At 47.9% G+C, this 14,613-nt stretch overlaps 1 protein-coding gene across 2 annotated transcripts in view; it reads right to left on the minus strand.

Moving 5' to 3' along the window:
* Positions 1–14,613, minus strand: part of LOC119971069 (fatty acyl-CoA hydrolase precursor, medium chain-like) — a 118,085-nt gene that overhangs the window by 73,590 nt on the left and 29,882 nt on the right. For both annotated transcript variants that reach the window (XM_038806211.1, XM_038806212.1), the window contains exons 10-12: positions 13,978–14,122; positions 13,120–13,269; positions 6,939–7,011 (exon numbers count right to left, since the gene is read on the minus strand). In XM_038806211.1, the coding sequence (XP_038662139.1) occupies positions 6,939–7,011; positions 13,120–13,269; positions 13,978–14,122 (368 nt within the window). The remainder of the gene's footprint in view (positions 1–6,938; positions 7,012–13,119; positions 13,270–13,977; positions 14,123–14,613) is intronic.

Here is a 14,613-nt window from a genome sequence, read left to right on the forward strand (position 1 = left end):
GTTGACGAGCTTGTTAAATTGCTACTGCGCAGCAAATATTGCAATGGTTTGGAAATGGGCGGTGGAGGAACGGTCGGTTTTGGGGGGGGGAGGAGAGTTCTCGTGTAAGGGACCAGTTTGAGGGCGCTGTTATTGGCGCCCCTTCCGCACTCGCTGGTCAGATACCCCACCTATCTGGTGGTGGTATCAACACTGAGCGTCTGGAACCAACGCCGGCAGCACTTTGGACTTCCTTCTTCACACACAGAGTGGTGAGCCTGTGGAATTCATTACCACAGGAAGTAGTTGATGCTAAAACATTGAATATATTCAAGAGACGGCTGGATATGGCACTTGGGGAGAATGGGATCAAAGGCTATGGGGAGAAAGCAGGATTAGGCTATTGAGTTGGATGATCAGCCATGATCGTGATGAATGGCGGAGCAGGCTCGAAGGGCCAAAAGGCCTCCTGCTCCTATCTTCTATGTATCTATGGAAAGTAGGTCGCTGTGGGCGCTGATTTGCGACAATCACAGGTTTTCATCAGCGGGGTTGGATGTGAGGTTCCGGCGGTGGGGGGGGTGTGTGTATGTGTGTGTGTGTACTGGTGACCAAAGGGGAATAGGTTTAGTTGTCTGCGGGTCAGGGACTTTATTCGGAAGGAGGTGCTTCTCTTCCCGACACGACCGCCCCGGTGCTGCAGGATAAGCTTTTCTCCAAGAAGGGAAGCACGGTAACATAGTGGTTAGCACAATCGCTTCATAGATCCAGGGTCCCAGGTTCGATTCCTGGATGGGTTACTGTCTGTGCAGAGTCTGCACGTTCTCCCCGTGTCCGCGTGGGTTTCCTCCGGGTGCTCCGGTTTCCTCCCACAATCCAGCGATGTGCAGGTTAGGTGAATTGGCCATGCTAAATTGCCCCTTAGTGTCCAGAAAATGTAAAGTGGGGGTTACTGTGTTATGGGGATAGGGTAGATACGTGGGCCTCAGTAGGGTACGCTTTGCGAGGGCCGGTGCAGGCTCAATGGGCCGAATGGCCTTCTTCTGCACTGTAACTCCTATGATTCTATGATTCCAAGGATGATATTTTGGAGGGCAGGGTTGTGGACATGTGTGAGGAGCTGATGAAGAGGGAGTGTGCTCCTGTGGAGGAGGTCAGGTGTAAATGGGAGGAAGAGTTGTGGGGAGGGGGGGGGGGCAGTGGGGGCTGGAGTGCGGAGGGAATCTCTGGGGTGGGTGAATGCATCCCTGTCACGTGCTAGATTAACCCTGATTCGATTTAAGGTGGTGCACAATGCGTCCAGGTTGAGTCGGTTCTTTCCGGGGTTGGAGGATCGGTGTGGGTGGTGTGTGGGGGGTTCGAGCAAATGCAAGAAGAAGAATGTGTAATCTTTCAGCAACATGAAGACTGTCTTAGACAGCAGAATGGAAGCACAGCAGAAGACACTCAAGGTCAATCTGCTGACCTGAAGGAAAACTCAAGACGAAACAAGCGAGATTTGCAAAAAAAAAGTAAAAGCTGTTGAAAGATCTTCACAAGTTATATGATTTCCATGGGTCAAGGTTTATTCCTCTGGCAGTTTATGAAGAGAAGCAAAATTAATTGAAGTCATTCGGAACAAACTGAAGAGCCAGTTGGCAGAGAGGACGCAGCGTCCCATACACCAGGAGGAAGCCGGAAGCCTCAAGAAAGAGTCTAAAAAGCTGAAGAAGCAGTTGAATGTCAAAGAGGAGGCACTGAAAGGAAACGCCGGGGAACTTTCCAAGCTGCGGATAATGACGACATGAATAGCACAATTACAGAGAGAACAGAAATGAGAGACAGAACATTCTATCAGGTCCAGCTTGCTTTAAACAAGCTCTCATTACAATCCAGTATTAAACCCATTCTGGACTAACCAAAATGAAAAGATGAATGTTTCTGTTGCAACTCCCTCTGATAAAACTTCAGCGACAACTAACTCTAATTGTATTTCTGCCTCACATTTTAAAGAATCCTTTACACTCCCACTTCTGACTGGGCCTCCTCCCGACAGGGAAAAGGTTTATTGAAAAAATCTCTCCTACTCATTGTGAGAGTTAGTTTGAGATGCATTACTGAAACAAGAGTGTTAAATCGGCAGAATGACAGGGGAGGTGCCACGGGTTCCTCACCCGCAGGGTGGGTGATTCAGTGTTGCTGGGAAAACAAATGCTGGGATGCAACGTTGTGGCGAGTAATTTAGAGCAAGCACATAATAGAGAATTGATGGGTCACATTTCAATCTGCCCAGTAGGTACGGCAGCATTCCTTCCTTCAATGTGGCCAGTGCACAATCCAACAGTTTCAAGGTCACTTTTATTGCAATCAACTTTTTATTTCCCAGAGTTTGAAGCAACTGAATGTAAATGGTCAAACTAGCAAGATTGGTGTTCCATTGGATTACTCAATCCACTGGATTACTTGATCCTCTGGATTACTTGTTCACTAATTTATTGACTACACTACCTGATTTGGAAATGCCAAGCGCAGGTTGCAAACTGCATCTCATGCAGCAAACCACAAGGCGATTGTTGGTGCCAGATTGATCACCATGTCGGAGATCGGGAGAGGTGTCGATGGGCTGAATGACCATGTCTGTGTCACTCTTCTGACTCTGTGGCTTGATCCGGCTTTCCCCTGCTGAAATGGTGGGACACAATTCCACTGGGTCCCCTGCAGTGAGTAAACTTTGGGGAGCAGCGTTATTTACTTTAGAGAGTTGTTCACCAATGGGATTGACCAGCAGCTCTAAGTCCCTGTAGCGCCGTCAGAAACAGTGGCCATTGCTGGAACTACAGGCAGCCCCACCAAGCTGAGGAGCCCAGGTAAATCCAGGGTCAGGGGTCTCAGAGAGAGGGGCAAGGGGATGGGGGGCAGAATTCAAGAGGCCAAGTGGGAGGATTAAATATCAAGGCGATGAACTCGAGAGCCCCATACGATGGGCCAAGAGGACCACCCACCCTCTCTATGCCCCTTACCCGAGACCACTCTTTGCAGATAAAGTTGTTGGGCTTCCTGCATGGTGGGGGCTACCCATGACGTGGTAAAATACTAGAGGGGGCGGGATGGACCCTTATGTGGTCATTAATTGGCCAATTAAGGGCCTCAATAAAGCCAAGGATGGGCAGACATCTCACCCTGTCACCTCTTATAATTTCCAACATGTCAGGAAGGACTGGTGAGAGGGAAGCCACCTCTGTGTCCATCATCTTCAACCCAACGTGTGGGTAGTGTAAGATCCAGCCTGGGAAGTTGGATCGAGGGCATCTGACCGACTGGTCAGTGAACCAACAAAGAAACCCCATCAATCCCGACGGGGAGGTCGGACAGTATTAAGTGCTGCTCGGGCACTCGGCTGGCCACCTTCGGGCTTTCCCCTTGATTTAGGACCTTGGCAGTGGAAATCCCATTTACCAAGAGCAGTCGGCCAATCAGAGGCTGTCGGCTGCTCGTTGCCACCAGCGCCACCGGTGGAGCAGTGGCAGCTGCCAGTAATGCACCCACCAGAGGCCCAGGATCAGTGAGGAACCCAGATTACAGGTGAGTGATGGCGGGGAGGGAGATTGCTGGCAGGGGTCAAGGGAGGAGGCAGAGAGGTCAGAGGCAAGGCCACTGACGTTGGGCCCCTCTCAGTGCCTGATACTTAAAAAAAAATTTTTTTTTTTAAGAGTACCCAATTATTTTTTTCCAATTAAGTGGCAAGTTAGCGTGGCCAATCCACCTACCCTGCCATCTTTGGATTGTGGGGGTGAAACCCACGCAACTCAGTGCCTGATAATGAGGGAATTCTACTGGGAGGCCGGGTTTTCCCACCTCTGCGAGACTGGCATTGGGTTACTCCTGTGATGAAATGGGCCTGGTCGCCATGGTTCCTACCATGATCTGTCTCATAGGGAAACCCCTATCAACCCCTGTGTGCGTGGGTTTCCTCCGGGTGCTCCGGTTTCCTCCCACAGTCCAAAGATGTGCGGGTTAGGTGGATTGGCCATGATAAATTGCCCGTAGTGTCCTAAAAAAAGTAAGGTTAAGGGGGGGTTGTTGGGTTACGTGGGTTTGAGTAGGGTGGATACGTGGGTTTGAGTAGGGTGATCATGGCTCGGCACAACATTGAGGGCCGAAGGGCCTGTTCTGTGCTGTACTGTTCTATGTTCTATAACCCCCTCTCAATGCCCCCATGAACTCCCTCCCCACCCACACCCCAGATTTGCACAATCAGATGTTGAGAAGATTCAAAAACAGTTGGGAAAGCGAAAGGTGGAGGAAGAGGTAGGCAGAAAAATTTAAGTTGAAAAGTGAATCAGGGCCCTGTGACTTTTACAGGGTGTTAGTTTAAGCACAGGATCTAGACATTGGTATCTGAAGGCTTAGAGCTCCGATCGCTGGTGTTCATCCTCTTTCGCCTTTTGCTCATCCTTCGCTTCACCTTGTTGATTGTGCATTTTGTTGAAGAATTTCACCCTGTGCTCCTTCAACTGCCACCCAGCCTGTGGTTTGACCCCCAGCTGCATGTAGCCTTCACTGTGATCATAAGTTGGCCAGTGTGCCAACCCTTCCCCATTAGGGTTCCTGCAAGGCAATTTTAAACATCAGGGACATCAGAAATATCAGCTTGGTCCAGACTCCCTCGCAATCCCCACCACCCCTCAATCCCATTCTCTACTCTTCTGATAACTCACTCCCTGCCCCCCTTCCCTCCCTTCCAACACCTTCCTTTTCCTCCCCACCCACCCAACCCATCCCAAAATCCCAGGAACACTGAAGCCCGTATTGCCCCCCATTCGGATCCCTGACCAGACCCCAACAGTGGCTAGGATACTGGACCAAAACCCCAATATTTTGGCTTGGTCTGGGGTCGTAATAAGCGGGGCAGCACGGCTTTTGGTGTTCCTGGGCTTTTCCGATGGGGTTGGGTAAGGAAGGTGAAAGGAGGGAAAGAGACAGGGAAAATGAAAAAAAAAAATGAAAATGAAAATTGCTTATTGTCACGAGTAGGCTTCAATGAAGTTACTGTGAAAAGCCCCTAGTCGCCACAATCCGGCACCTGTCCGGGGAGGCTGGTACGGGAATCGAACCGTGCTGCTGGCCTGCTTGGTCTGCTTTAAAAGCCAGCGATTTAGCCCAGTGAGCTAACCCAGGAGTGGGTAAATAAATCACCCGCAAGCCGGGTTTTGAACACCACGGGAAAGTGGGTATCAGGTATCGGCCTCCCTTCCCCACTATGCACAGAACCAGGCTTCACACTAACCTCCTCCCAGCCGCTTTCATCTCATCTTATCAACAACTCCTTCCATTCCTCGCCCCCTCATGTGTTTATCCAGCTTCCCCTTAAAAGTATTTGCACGCTTCACCTCCACACATCCCTCCGGGAGCGAGTTCCACATTCTCACCACTCTCTGGGTAAAGACATTACTCCCAAATTCCCCATCCATTTATTCATGATTATCTTGCACCACCATCAGCAAAATTTTTTTTTTTTTGCTTTTTAAATTTCAATTCATTTCTTCCAATTAAGGGGCAATTTAGCATGGCCAATTCACCTAGCCTGCGCATCGTTTTGGGTTGTGGGGGCGAAACCCATGTAAACACGGGTAGAATGTGAAATGAAATGAAATGAAATGAAAATCGCTTATTGTCACAAGTAGGCTTCAAATGAAGTTACTGTGAAAAGCCCCTAGTCGCCACATTCCGGCGCCTGTTCGGGGAGGCCGGTACGGGAATTAAACCGTGCTGCTGGCCTGTCTTGGTCTGCTTTCAAAGCCAGCTATTTAGCCCACTGTGCTAAACCAGGCCCAGTGTGCAAACTCCACACAGTCAGTGTGGGGAGTGCAGTGCAGCTAGAGCCGGGATCAAACCCTGGGACCTCGGCGCCGTGAGGCTGCAGGGCTAACCCACTGCGCCACCGTGCTGCCCCCCTGCCATCAGCAAAATTACCGTCAGTTAAAGAAATGTTTACAAAAGGAAAAGGATTCTGGAATTCTGAAACGTTGGGAATACTCTGCAGGTCAGTCAGCATCTGTGCTGGGAGAAACTGAAGGAACGTTGTGGGTTGAAACATCTGAACTGACTCTTGTTATGAACTAATTGTTTGATGGGACAACAGATGCCCCCCCCCCCCCCCCGGCCCAACTTACTAATCAGGGAGTCCTCGAGCCGCCCGGCACCCCACCTCATATGGACAGGCCCCCCCCCCCCCCCCCCCCCCCCCCCCCCCCACCCCCCCCTCCATCCCCATCCCTAATCCCTGGCAAGATGCCCATATGAGCACTGCCAGCCTGGTATCCCTGGCAGTGCCCTTGCCAACCCACCAGTGCTGCCTGGGCACCCTGACACTGCTGGGTGGCACTGCCAGGTTGCTCAGGTGGGGCTGCCGGGGTGCCAGGCTGGCAGTGCCCGGGTGGTATCGGGATTGCCACCCTGACCAGAGCCCAACCGCCCGGAGGACCCCGATGACCAGGGAGAACCCCCCCAAGTGCCGTTGTACCTGGCCCACATTTGTGGAAACTAGTGACAAACGGCACATGGCAGGGTCTCCGAGCTGAGGCTGTTCAACCCCGTCCCTCCGGTAATCCGGCGTGGACAGATTCAAGGGAGTGCAACCACCCACTTGAAAATGCAAATCTGGGTCACGGCCATTATGGGCCTGTTTCAGATCACGATGCCTCGCAATATCTCTTTAAATCTCCCAAGGTGTAACGAATGTCGTACATCTCGTGAGAAGCCTCTCGCTATATTTACCGGCCTCGCCGTGTCCCAAATGGAACGTGATGAAGCAGGAGGGTCCCGCCCTTTACTCCAGATCCATTTAGTTTGACCCTGTCCCCAGGTTATTAGCCAGTCGATTACTAACACAGTCACATCATTCACAATGATATGTACTCAACATGTGGGAACACTGCCTCACTATCCGCTCTGCAGAGCGAATCTGGTCAGTCACTTACCCTTTCTTAGCAAAGTTCGCCCAGTAAGCCATCATTGTCCTGCTCAGAACCTTCTCCTCCTCAGTGCAGTTTGCTGCAGAAAAGTACATCAAAACGAGATCATTATTCGGGGATTACAAACATGTTGGATTTCTTCTAGGTCCAATGGGAGATTGTCAACCTAAAGATTCATTCTTCTTCCCTCTCTCCAGATTGTGATGCATGTGGGAATTTCAGATAAATTGTATTACTTTAGAAGCCAGGTATTTCTAATACACTTAATATAGGTAAAAAGATAGCTGCTTAAGCATAAATATTAATTCCCAGTTTTAAAATGAAAGAAAACACATATTTTGCAAACTCATTGTCATAATTTTAAAAGTAACACAGAAGTCTGATTAGACAGACACTTCTCATTACATTTCTCCAAGGACAAGGGCTGAATCCATGGCAACGAGGTGGTAGGAGTGAAGGTTCTACGGTTCTCACGCCGTTCGAGATTAGGGTGAATTAAATCCCATGATTTATACAAGCTGAAACATTTTAGACCGCGTTGCCTTGTTTTTAATAAATGGACAGTTAGAACATCGAATCAAATATATATATATATATTTGATTCCAACATTCTCAAAACAACAATTTTATAAAAGCAGCATAATTTACTTTACTAGATTGAAATGGACAGTTTGAATAATATTTTCGGAGTTATGTCCAGCATGGCATGACGAGATAACATAAGGTCTCCATTGTTACAGTACAGCATGAGGGCTCTATTGTGGCAGTAGGTAGGTCAGCATTAGACCAGTTTTTGCTGGCTTTGATACAGCACAATATCGCATTCTTTAACATGCACAAGTAAGCAGGCAGGCAACAATTAGAAGTAATGTTACATATTGGAGATGGACAGCTTGCCATCAAATCAAATGTGTTTGAGTCTAACTCAAACCAATTAGGATTATATTGGGGTGTGATCAGATCGCTTAAGACAGATATGAAATAGTATAACCATCGGGGATTTTTGCCGCCATTTTAAGGGAGAGAGTTAGAACATAGAACATAGAACAGTACAGCACAGAACAGGCCCTTCGGCCCTCGATGTTGTGCCGAGCAATGATCACCCTACTCAAACCCACGTATCCACCCTATACCCGTAACCCAAGAACACCCCCCCTTAACCTTACTTTTTAGGACACTACGGGCAATTTAGCATAGCCAATCCACCTAACCCGCACATCTTTGGACTGTGGGAGGAAACCGGAGCACCCAGAGGAAACCCACGCACACACGGGGAGGACGTGCAGACTCCGCACAGACAGTGACCCAGTCGGGAATCGAACCTGGGACCCTGGAGCTGTGAAGCATTTATGCTAACCACCATGCTACCGCGCTGCCCCAGTTAGGGTAGGAAGAGTCAGGAAGAGAGTGTCAAGAGAGAGAGAGAGAGAGAGTTTTAGGCATTTATACTTTGATCTGAACTATTCACTGTCTCTGTATTCATATTTCATTTTCAGACTTTGACTTCAGGCTTTGACTTTTAAAGTTGTGTTCGAGCTGTTTGCTTAAGAAGATAATTCCTGTAATTCTTTGAAAGCTTCAAATTGTCTACAAACTGCCTTTTAAATGACTTTCAAGTTGTAATCAATAGAAGACAAATAAAACAATTCTTATTTGCACCTGACAAGTTTTAACTTGAATTTCTACTGAGTTTCAGTAATCGCAAGAAAGGCTGGTATCCCTGAATTGATGGTTTCAAAATCCCTCAACTGACTGACACAGTCAGTCTAAATCCTTCAATTACAGATAGAACATAGAACATTACAGCCCAGTACAGGCCCTTCGGCCCTCGATGATGCGCCGACCTGTGAAACCCTTCTAAAGTCCCTCTACACTATTCCCTTATCGTTCATATGCCTATCCAATGACCATTTGAATGCGTTTAGTGTTGGCGAGTCCACTACTGTTGCAGGCAGAGCATTCCACGCCCTTACTACTCTCTGAGTAAAGAACCTACCTCTGACATCTGTCCTATATCTATCTCCCCTCAATTTAAAGCTATGTCCCCTCGTGCTGGACATCACCATCTGAGGAAAAAGGCTTTCAATGTCCACCCTATCTAATCCTCTAATCATCTTGTATGCCTCAATTAGGTGCCATAAGGGTTAAAGCCTGAGTTAATGTCTGACTGCTGGAGTCATGTTTTTAAAAATCCTAGTTTGCAAGACAGCTAGACTTTTTGGGAGCCAGGGATGCAATTAAAGCATCGTAAAAGTTTGGGCAAATGGATTATTTTTTTTTGTTTATATTAAGATGGTTCCCTGCAGAGTAGTTCATTAGAGGCACTGTGTTCAGTTTAGTGAGCTGAGGTGGTTAATGGGAGGAGCCAGGGCTGAAGCAGTCAGGTATTGAGGTCCAATTTTAGTTTGTGGCTGGAAGGTGAGTTGAGAAGTTTCAGAAGAAATACAGCCATAGATTCTGCATTGTTCTGACAGGGTTCAGGTCTATCTTTTCAAACAATCTCAAAAGACATCTCAGCACAGCAATGAGTCTGGAGTGCTAACTGTATTTAAAAGTGGATTGAGATCTGAGATAGTTTTGTTGTTTGGGTGGAAGTAAAGATAGCAGTTAAGGGTTATTGTGTCACTGTATTGATTGGCATTGTTTAAGGGGTAATTGTAAACTATTTTCTTGTGTGATGTTAAAGATATTTTAATACTGTGTTTGTAATAAACTTTGTTTTAATATCCCTATTTTGTGTGAAATGACTCCGGGAGCGAGCAATCCTTTCCTCACAGTCTTACGGAATTAAAATAAAATATTGGGGCTTCTGTCCTGTATCCTAACCATTGTTGGGGTCTGGTCCGGGACTGTAATAAAATGCTGATTGACCTGTTCAGTATTTCCAAGCATTTTCTGTTTATACTTCAGATGTTCAGGATTTACAGGATTTTGTTTTCGTACACCACAAGGAGACACAAGTAGAGAGAGGGCGGAGTTAATGGAAAAGCAAAATACTGCTGATTCTGGAAATCTGAAATAAACCTGAAAATGTTGGATAAACTCAGCCGTTCTGGCACCGTCAGTGATGAAAGAAACAGAGTTAACGTTTCAAGTCTGGGGCTGGTTTAGCACAGTGGGCTGAACAGCTGGCTTGTAATGCCAGAACAAGGCCAGCGGTGCGGGATCAATTCCTGTACCGGCCTCCCTGAGCAGGCGCCGTAATGTGGCGACTAGGGGCTTTTCACAGTAACTTCATTTGAAGCCGACTTGTGACAATAAGTGATTATTATTATTAATTTTTTATTAAGTCCATTCGACTCTTGTTCGGAGCTGAAGTGGGGTAGAGATGTGATGGGGTATATTGTTGAAAAGTGGGGGGAGGGTGGGAGAGGAGAGAAGGTGGAGCAGAAGAGAATGTCCGCGATAGGTCAGAGCAAAGACGAGATTGACAACCATGTCATGGACACAAGACAAATGGAGTGTTAATGGGAGCATTAAAGACTAACGACAGTGTTGATAGTGGCATGTTACGATCCCAGTAGGTGTTACTACTGGATGGAAATGGCGGAGCAGGCCCAAGGGGCCGAATGGCCTGCTCTTGTTCCTTTGTCCCAACACCAGCCAATAGGATTTCAGTTCAGTCTTTAGTGGGTCCCAGATGGTAATGTAAGATTCGGTCTGGGATCTGTTTGCATTCAGCTGCAAAATGGAATGTTAGTCCCTTACACTGAGGCAAGGGTATCGCATGGCGGTTCTGTTCAACAAAGCGCGTTTACAAAATCTCAGGAGTAACTTGATCCAGTTTCAGGAGCTGCACCTTAGAAAGAATATATTGTTCATGAACAGAATGCAACACAGATTCACCAGAATGCTCCCAGCCAGACTGCTGTTAGAACACAGAATAATGCAGCACAAGAACAGGCCCTTCGGCCCTCCAGGCCTCTACCGGTCATGATACCACCTTTGGCCAAAACCCTCAGCCCTTCCTTGTGTCGTTTCCCTCTATACCAGTGTTTTTCAAACTTTTTTTCTGGGGAAGACGGGAAATTATAGGTCGGTTAGCCTGACTTCGGTCATTGGTAGGATTTTAGAGTCCGTTATCCTGGGGCAGCACGGTAGCATTGTGGATAGCTCAATCGCTTCACAGCTCCAGGGTCCCAGGTTCGATTCCGGCTTGGGTCACCGTCTGTGCGGAGTCTGCACGTCCTCCCCGTGTGTGCGTGGGTTTCCTCCGGGTGCTCCGGTTTCCTCCCACAGTCCAAAGATGTGCAGGTTAGGTGGAGTGGCCATGATAAATTGCCCTTAGTGTCCAAAATTTCCCTTAGTGTTGGGTGGCGTTACTGGGTTATGGGGATAGGGTGGAGTTGTTGACCTTGGGTAGGGTGCTCTTTCCAAGAGCCGGTGCAGACTCGATGGGCTGAATGGCCTCCTTCTGCACTGTAAATTCTATGATTCTATGATTATTAAAGATGAGATTGCAAAGTACTTGGAAGTGAAGGTAAAATAGGACTAAGTCAGCACAGCTTGATCATGGGGAGGTCACGTCTGATAAATCTGTTCGAGTTGATAAATCTCTTTGAGGAAGTAACAAGGAAGCTAGACAAAGGAGAACCAGTGGATGCGATTTATTTAGATTTCCAGAAGGCCTTTGACAAGGTGCCGCATAGGAGACTGTTAAATAAGTTAAGAGCCCATGGTGTTAAGGGTAAGATCCTGGCATGGCTGACTGGCAGAAGACAGAGAGTGGGGATAATAATGATATAATAATTGCTTATTGTCACTAGTCGGCTTCGATAAAGTTACTGTGAAAAGCCCCTAGTCGCCACATTCTGTTTGGGGAGGGCGGTACGGGAATGGAACCCACGCTGCTGTCTTGTTCCGCAGTACAAGCCAGCTGTGTTAAACCAGCCCCTAATAAAGGGGTCTTTTTCAGGATGGTAGCCGGTGACTAGTGGTGTGCCTCAGGAGTCGGTGCTGGGTCCCCAACTTTTCACAATATACATTAATGATCTGGAGGAAGGAACTGAAGGCACTGTTGCTAAGTTTGCAGATGATACAAACTCTGTAGAGAGACAGGTAGTATTGAGGAAGCAGGCAGGCTGCAGAAGGATTTGGACAGGCTGGGAGAGTGGGCAAAGAAGTGGCAGGTGGAATCCAATCTGGAAAAGTGTGAGGTTCTGCACTTTGGAAGGAGAAATGGAGGCACAGACTATTTTCTAAATGGGGAAATGCTTAGGAAATCAGAAGCACAAAGGGACTTGGGAGTCCTTGTTCACGTTTCTTTTAAGGTTAATGTGCAGGTTCAGTCGGCAGTATGGAAGGCAAATGCAATGTTAGTATTCATGTTGAGAGGGCTAGACTACAAGACCAGGGATGTACTTGAGGCTGTATGAGGCTCTGGTCAGACCCCATTTGGAGTATTGTGAGCAGTTTTGGGCCCCGTATCTAAAAAGGATGTGCTGGCCTTGGAAAGGGTCCAGAGGAGGTTCGCAAGAATGATCCCTGGAATGAAGAGCTTGTCGTATGAGGAACGGTTGAGGACTCTGGGTCTGTACTCTTTGGAGTTTAGAAGGATGAGGGGGGATCTTATTGAAACCTACAGGATACTGCGAGGCCTGGACAGAGTGGACGTGGAGAGGATGTTTCCACTTGTCGGAGAAACTAGAACCAGAGGACACCATCTCAGACTAAAAGGACAATCCTTTAAAACTAAAATGATGAGGAATTTCTTCAGCCAGAGGGTGGTGAATCTGTGGAACTCTTTGCCGCAGAAGGCTGTGGAGGCCAAATCACTGAGTGTCTTTGAGGCAGAGATAGATAGGTTCTTGATTAATAAGGGGATCAGGGGTTATGGGGAGAAGGCAGGAGAATGGGGACGAGAAAATATCAGCCAAGATTGAATGGCGGAGCAGACTCGATGGGCCGAGTGGCCTAATTCTGCTCCTATGTCTTATGGGCTTATGGTGGAGGGAGCTAATCTTTGCTGTCTGACCTGCTGAGCGTTGGTAGAATGTTTTGTTTTTCTTTCAGATTTGTATCTTTTGAATTAGTATCTTTTGGTGTAAGTTTTAACCAGGGCATTATTATTACACTACACATTCTTGTCAAACCCCTGCTCCCAATGTCAGTGAGATCGGAAACCACACTTGGCCTGTCAAAGAAGAAATGAAAATGTGGGAAAATAAACCCGGTGCTTTTCCCTCACCCAATAATTTGTAACCATCCTCCACAAAGAAACTGCCAAACACAAATCCAATCTCATCGCCGTGGTCGGACTTCACGAACTCGGGACGTCTCGTTGCGAGGAAACTTGGTCTGTGCTGAAACTCATACAGGAAGACAGGGTGTCCAGCATCTGAGAGAAGAGAAAACAGGAAGATTAATCCCTCAAATTCTGTGGAGAGACTAAAAAACCTGGGATTTGTACCCAAACAGCAGAGATAGATAAGTAGACATTTAATGTTGATGTTCAAAGTCATGAAGGGTTTTTCTTATTCACTCTGGGATGTGGGGGTTGCTGGTCAGGCCAACATTTATTGCCTATTCCGAGTTGCCCTTGAGAAGGTGGTGTGAGCTGCAGTCCATGTGTTGTAGGTGCACCCACCGTGCTGTTAGGGAGGGAGTGGCAGGATGTTGTCCCAACGACAGTGAAGGAACGGCGATATATTTCCAAGTCAGGGTGGTGAGTGACTTGGAGGGGAACCTCCAGGTGATGGGGTTCCCAGGTATCTGCTGCTCTTGTCCCTCTAGATGGGAGTGGTCGGGGGTTGGGAAGGTGCTGCCGAAGGAGCCTTGGTGAGTTCCTGCAGTGCATCTTGTAGATGGTACACACGGCTGCCACTGTGCGTCAGTGGTGGAGGGAGTGAATGCTTGTGGACCTGACGCCACATGGATTGCGGAGGTTCGAGGAGGCAGCTCACCACCACCTTCTCAAAGATAATTGCGGGTGGACAATAAATGCTGATATAGCCAGCCACATTCTGCGAATTAGAAAGTGTTGAGAGGAAGGGTTCTGGGAAATGGGAGGGATGAGGAAGAGAAATCTTTTCCCTGTATGTCGTACCTCTGTGAATCCGGGCCAATTGGACAGTAGGCACCAACATGAACAGATCGCTCAGCAGCTCAAGGTGGAAATCTCGGATCTCCACCTTGTCCTCCGTGTGTCCCATATATTCATCAATGGCCAGCTGGAGTTGATCTTCACGGAGCTTTACACAAAGAAATAAACGAATGCAGGTAGAGTTAGAGAATGCACGGTGCAGCAACGGGAATGCAGGTAGAGTTAGAGAATGCATAGTGCAGCAACGGGAATGCAGGTAGAGTTAGAGAATGCACGGTGCAACAATGGGAATGCAGGGAGAGTTAGAGAATGCACGGTGCAGCAACGGGAATGCAGGCAGAGTTAGAGAATGCACGGTGCAGCAACGGGAATGCAGGTAGAGTTAGAGAATGCACGGTGCAGCAACGGGAATGCAGGTAGAGTTAGAGAATGCACGGTGCAGCAATGGGAATGCAGGTAGAGTTAGAGAATGCACGGTGCAGCAACGGGAATGCAGGCAGAGTTAGAGAATGCACGGTGCAGCAACGGGAATGCAGGTAGAGTTAGAGAATGCACGGTGCAGCAATGGGAATGCAGGGAGAGTTAGAGAATGCACGGTGCAGCAACGGGAATGCAGGTAGAGTTAGAGAATGCACGGTG

The sequence above is a fragment of the Scyliorhinus canicula genome, chromosome 9 (assembly GCF_902713615.1).
Source record: "Scyliorhinus canicula chromosome 9, sScyCan1.1, whole genome shotgun sequence".
Taxonomy (NCBI): Eukaryota; Metazoa; Chordata; class Chondrichthyes; order Carcharhiniformes; family Scyliorhinidae; genus Scyliorhinus; species Scyliorhinus canicula.